The sequence below is a fragment of the Oncorhynchus mykiss genome, chromosome 11 (genome assembly GCF_057628025.1).
Source record: "Oncorhynchus mykiss isolate SJ-2025 chromosome 11, ASM5762802v1, whole genome shotgun sequence".
Classification (NCBI taxonomy): Eukaryota; Metazoa; Chordata; class Actinopteri; order Salmoniformes; family Salmonidae; genus Oncorhynchus; species Oncorhynchus mykiss.
The window spans coordinates 15552501-15558919 of record NC_143032.1 but is presented as its reverse complement, the minus strand read 5'-3'; the positions used below and the strand labels follow the sequence as shown (position 1 = coordinate 15558919).

The 6419-nt window shown below is 45.2% G+C and overlaps 1 protein-coding gene across 1 annotated transcript in view; it reads right to left on the bottom strand.

Moving 5' to 3' along the window:
- Positions 1-873: 873 nt before the first annotated feature.
- flt1 (fms related receptor tyrosine kinase 1) overlaps positions 874-6419 on the bottom strand; it is a 32721-nt gene continuing 27175 nt past the window's right edge. Inside the window, exon 11 of the mRNA XM_090189522.1 lies at positions 874-3646. Within this exon, the coding sequence (XP_090045648.1) occupies positions 3625-3646 (22 nt within the window). The 3' untranslated portion in view covers positions 874-3624. The remainder of the gene's footprint in view (positions 3647-6419) is intronic.

The following is a 6419-nucleotide window of genomic DNA, read 5'->3' as shown; positions in this document are numbered from 1 at the left end:
CGGGTAATGAAAAACTCCACTACACTGTTACCTTTCTATAATATCTCTTTGCCTGCTTTTGAATGATATTGCGCCCCTTCAAGTAGATCATTTGAGATATTTCTCGCAGAGCAACTCTGATTTTTATATTCCTACACCAATATTTCAACACCTCTCATAATCTCAAATGATCACAATGATTCTATCCCATGGCCAGTGCCTCTTCCCCTCCCCTCCCCTCCCCTCCCCTCCCCCACCTCCCCTCCCCTCCCCTCCCCTCCCCTCCCCCCTCTCTCTCTCTCTCTCTCTCTCTCTCCATGTGTCTCTCTCCCTCTCTCTCCCTCCCTCTCTCTCTCTCTCTCTCTCTCTCTCTCTCTCTCTCACTCTCTGTTCTCAGACTATCCCGTACCCCTCCCTGGTTGGCTCCTCTCATCTCTCCCATCCTCCTCTCAGCCCTCTCTCTTTCTGATTGCTCTTCCTCTTGGCAGAGATAGCGAGTGCCCGTGTCCTGTAGGGGTGACCCACCCTGTGCATGACACCAAGGGCCCTGACACACACTCACACACACATACACCCATCAGCCAGCCGACTCTCCCACGCCTCCCAGGAAACACATGCACATACGTGCACACACACTTGCACGTACACACACACACAAACACAAACACACAGAGATGGTTCTACATATGTGGACACAGACAAGTTTAGTTAGATGACATAACACACACATATACACATACACACTCATACATAGACACATTCACACAGTGTGCCTTCCCAGGGTGAGTTGGCCTGTTGGCCTGTCTATGATGTTGTCTCAGAATTTCATTTAGAGAACCTGCTAAATGAGTTACTACCTAAAAACGATGAAACGTCGAAAAGTAGGAAGCAACACACAATTTAAAGCAACATTTAATGTAAAAAACGAACATTTAATATAACATTTAAAACAATACATATGAAACGTTTTCATACAAATGTGGCCATTATTGGCAATTATCATAAGTAAGTTAGTCATATAAAATTATTAAATATTAGATTCATATATTACTCATAGAAAATCTGTATACATGGAATGAATCACAAAGGGAGAGACCCGTAGAATGAATAAACTCAGTGTGGAAGTCTCGCTTGCTCTCATCATCATCATCATCATCATCATACATACACACACACACACACACACACACACACACACACACAAATCAACACACATTACATTCTTAGAAAAAAATGTAACCTAAAAGGGATCTTTGGCTGTCCCAATAGGAGAACCCTTTGAAGAACCCCTTTGGTTTCAGGTAGAACCCTTTTGGGTTCCGTGTAGAACCCTTTCCACAGAGGGTTTTACATTAAACCCAGAAGTCTTCTACATGGAACCAAAAAGGGTTTTGGAAGCCTACATGCACGACCATGACACTCAAACAAACCATAAAAACAGCTTCCTGTGCATATGAAGAGTTTATTTCCAAAACACTATATCCACCAATTATTCACATTTGTGTTTTTTCATCAGAAATGATTGCTTATGGGTACCTTCATGTGTGTTTAAAATATAACTGTTTTCAGATTTTTTTATTCATAGATTTTAGATGTGAATTGTAACGTTTTTTTTTGCAAACCGCTATATATCAATTGTTACGCTGGAATGGAATGTTTGTATCCTGCATATTTGACTGTGATATGTGGTTGTCTCACCTAGCTTTCTTAAGATGAATGCACTAACTCTAAGGCGCTCTGGATAAGAGCATCTGCTAAATGATTAAAATGTGAAATGTTTTACATACAGATCTCATATTACTGTATTGAATTATATTTATAAAACATTTTAAATAATAAAAAAAAATATTGATGTCACAAATGTATCATTTGAACAGTTCTTTATTCAAAATGTAGTTAGTTATTTGTTACATTTGAATGTGTAAAACCTAGCAGGACTACTTGTTTCTCTGAGAGTGAGGCGGATAATTAGCATTTAGCAAAAAAAAATGTAAACAATTTTTCTCTGAAATGAATCCATCAAGTGAGAGATTTGAAACAAATGCATGTCTTTCATTGAACAACCCCATGTCATGATTAGATAGTGAAAAAACACACCCATCTCTTTCATAACTTTAAACAATAAAAGCTCATTTACCAACATTTCTGAAAATTGATATTTAGCATTTTGGAAATACATTCTTCATATATCACACGCAAAGACAAACTATTTTCCACACAATAAATTGCAGTATAATATATAAATTCACTCTGGATGACAAATGGTTGATATACAGTGAAACACCTTACAAATGACATAACATGACATAAGATGACATATGACTGTCATTGACTCTGGGTCCTGGGTAACTCCTACATGGTAGGTGTTTGATGAGCTGTCCCAGAGTATCTTCCAGTAATAGAGAACTGTAGGGCATCCCAGAGCATTTCTCTCTCTCTCTCTCTCTCTCTCTCTCTCTCTCTTTCTCTCTCCCTCTATCTCTCTCCCTCTCTCCCTCTCCCTCTCTCTCTCTCTCTCTCCCTTCTCCCTCTCTCTCTCTCTCTCTCCCTCACTCTCTCTCTCCCGCTCGCCCATCTGAGATGTAGCAACTTACTTATAAGGTATATGATTTACAGTCAGAACTCACAGCTTTTGTGGATGTCAGAACTACAACAGAATGGCAGGGCTCGGGGCTGGGGACAGGCTCATGTACCCATTATAGTACCACTCTAGGAACACAAGAAGCAAAAGCAGCTCCAGAAAAACGTGGCTTAGTGGATGGATGGAAGGGCACTTCTTTCTGGCTCAAAATGTCTGAGAAAAGTAACAATGTAAAAAAAAGAAAAAGCCAGAAAAGGGGTGTAAAAATGCAACCTGGGGAAGGGGAAATAAATAAATAGAATAATAACCATTAAAAGCAGATCAGATCATTGTCCTCAGTGTGGTGTGACCTCATACTCCTCTTCTTCCTCATCCTCCTCTTCAACAGTGTACCAGGTCACTGTCCTGCCCCCCCCTGCCCTCCAACCCCAAGATCCCAGAGAGCACCAATGTGGGGTCGCTAGGTGGCTGTAATGTCTGTCATTGAAGGTGCCGGCTGCCTTGGGAACAGCCTTGCTGAGTGTGGTGGAGGGGGTGATGGTGGTGGTGGTGGGGGGATATTTTAATGAAGTGAAACGAAGGTTTGGGGATGAGGGGCAGAGCTGGCGAGGGGGGGAAGGCCAGGGGAGGGGGGAATGAGGAGGGGAGGGGGGTCTCAAGAATAGATCAAGCCCTTGAGGAAGCAGGACTCTGCCACGTTTGAAGACGGAGGGACAATCACGCTGCTGGGAAGCGTCTCGCGTCGGGGAGGAAGCCAAACAAGGAGAGGAAAAGCGCTCTGATTTTCGCACAGGAAACCCGGCGAGCCTCCTGCCCGGGCCAGATAAGAGCGCTGCGGTTCCCAGGGCCCAGGACAAGACCAAGGATCCACGACTGGACCCAGGGACACATCCAGCACCAAGGACCCAGACCTAGGACATAAGGGTGAATCCAGGCCCCAGACCCAGGTCCAAGGATCCAGGGCCAGAAACAGGCTTTAGACCCACACCCTACCCTGAGGACCCAGGTCCCTATCAGCCTGGCCCAGCCTGGCCCACTGTCGCTGGGCCTCCTCCGGCGCGGCATCAGGCCCGTGTTCCGCCAGAGCTACAAAGAACAAGGGCCTGGTCAGGGCGAATCAGAATCTATTCACATTCTGAATCATTACTCTAGAACTCTAGAACAAGAACAGAATGCTGGAGCTCTCACTGCTTTACAGTAAACAAACAATAAGGAAATCACATTCAAAGAAATCTCATTACACAAGTCTGAACCCCAAATCTCTTTCACCTGTCTGAATACCTAATTTGTAATGAAAGCAACTTAAATGGATCACTCTTTGCAGGTAGTGAGAGTGGCCAACGGGGAGTATCAGTATGCATGCAAGACTCAACATAGGCTATAATTGATGACTTGTCACAGCTCCTCTGTGCACAGAAGGCATCTTCTTGTTAGGCTGTGTAAGCCTCGTTAGACCTTTCTGGACTGTGAGGTGTCACACTTTCTCCTGGCTGGCTTGCCAATTCATAATCATTGAAAATGTCATTTCTACCAGAGTTTTACCAGGTAAAGCCATCCATGTTGAGGTAGGAGCACGAGTCACTGCTCATTGGTTCAGTGAAGTTATGTGATGTTGCTATGGCAATTTACTGTGGAGATGTGACGATAAAGACTTTCCACAAGCATTGGAAGTAGGCAGTGTGTGTGTGTGTGTGTGTGTGTGTGTGTGTGTGTGTGTGTGTGTGTGTGTGTGTGTGTGTGTGTTTGTGTGTGTGTGTGTGTGTGTGTGTATGCTGGTGTGAAATGTCAAGTACACAGTGATGTCACAGTGTGTCTCAGTAGGGGAATATAACATGGGCGGTAGCTTGGTCTGGAAGCCATGATGTTCAGGTAACGGTTAACCTCTTTGACCTAAACACAACCAACACAATAGTGTCTGACCTCCAAGACCAACCCAAGTCATGTTTTTGCCAAGTGTGTGTGTGTGTGTGTGTGTGTGTGTGTGTGTGTGTGTGTGTGTGTGTGTGTTTGTCAATGACAGTTGATTGCTGGGCAGGGCCACTTCTCATGAGAACTTAAAAATGTGTGTATGGTAAGATCAGTGTGTGTGTTGGAATATCATTGCTGATTGTTGGGCAGGGCCGTTTCTTAAAAGACCTTTAAAAAAATGTGTGTGTCAGTGTATGAGTGTGTGTGTGTGTGTGTGTGTGTTTTGTGAGAGTGGTTTGAAAGTGTGTGTGTGTCATATTAGAAAAGGCATCAAAGAATCCATTGCGCAATCACAATAATAAACATCTCACCCTGCGTTCAGGACAGGAAGTTCATTAAATCATAGTGTTTGATTTAGAAAACAACCAATCTTGACTGAGAACACAGAACAGGCCTCTATTTAAGTGACTGAGAGCACAGAACAGGCCTCTATTTAAGTGACTGAGAACACAGAACAGGCCTCTATTTAAGTGACTGAGAACACAGAACAGGCCTCTATCGAAGTGACTGAGAACACAGAACAGGCCTCTATCGAAGTGACTGAGCCCACAGAACAGGCCTCTATCGAAGTGACTGAGAACACAGAACAGGCCTCTATCGAAGTGACTGAGAACACAGAACAGGCCTCTATTTAAGTGACTGAGAACACAGAACAGGCCTCTATTTAAATGACTGAGAACACAGAACAGGCCTCTATTGAAGTGACTGAGAACACAGAACAGGCCTCTATTTAAGTGACTGAGAACACAGAACAGGCCTCTATTTAAGTGACTGAGAACACAGAACAGGCCTCTATCGAAGTGACTGAGGCCACAGAACAGGCCTCTATCGAAGTGACTGAGGCCACAGAACAGGCCTCTATCGAAGTGACTGAGGCCACAGAACAGGCCTCGATCGAAGTGACTGAGAACACAGAACAGGCCTCTATCGAAGTGACTGAGGCCACAGAACAGGCCTCTATTGAAGTGACTGAGAACACAGAACAGGCCTCTATCGAAGTGACTGAGGCCACAGAACAGGCCTCTATCGAAGTGACTGAGGCCACAGAACAGGCCTCTATCGAAGTGACTGAGGCCACAGAACAGGCCTCTATCGAAGTGACTGAGGCCACAGAACAGGCCTCTATTGAAGTGACTGAGAACACAGAACAGGCCTCTATCGAAGTGACTGAGGCCACAGAACAGGCCTCTATCGAAGTGACTGAGAACACAGAACAGGCCTCTATCGAAGTGACTGAGGCCACAGAACAGGCCTCTATTGAAGTGACTGAGAACACAGAACAGGCCTCTATCGAAGTGACTGAGGCCACAGAACAGGCCTCTATCGAAGTGACTGAGGCCACAGAACAGGCCTCTATCGAAGTGACTGAGGCCACAGAACAGGCCTCTATCGAAGTGACTGAGGCCACAGAACAGGCCTCTATTGAAGTGACTGAGAACACAGAACAGGCCTCTATTGAAGTGACTGAGAACACAGAACAGGCCTCTATCGAAGTGACTGAGAACACAGAACAGGCCTCTATCGAAGTGACTGAGGCCACAGAACAGGCCTCTATCGAAGTGACTGAGAACACAGAACAGGCCTCTATCGAAGTGACTGAGGCCACAGAACAGGCCTCTATCGAAGTGACTGAGGCCACAGAACAGGCCTCTATCGAAGTGACTGAGGCCACAGAACAGGTCTCTATCGAAGTGACTGAGGCCACAGAACAGGCCTCTATCGAAGTGACTGAGGCCACAGAACAGGCCTCTATCGAAGTGACTGAGGCCACAGAACAGGCCTCTATCGAAGTGACTGAGGCCACAGAACAGGCCTCTATCGAAGTGACTGAGGCCACAGAACAGGCCTCTATTTAAGTGACTGAGAACACAGAACAGGCCTCTATTTAAGT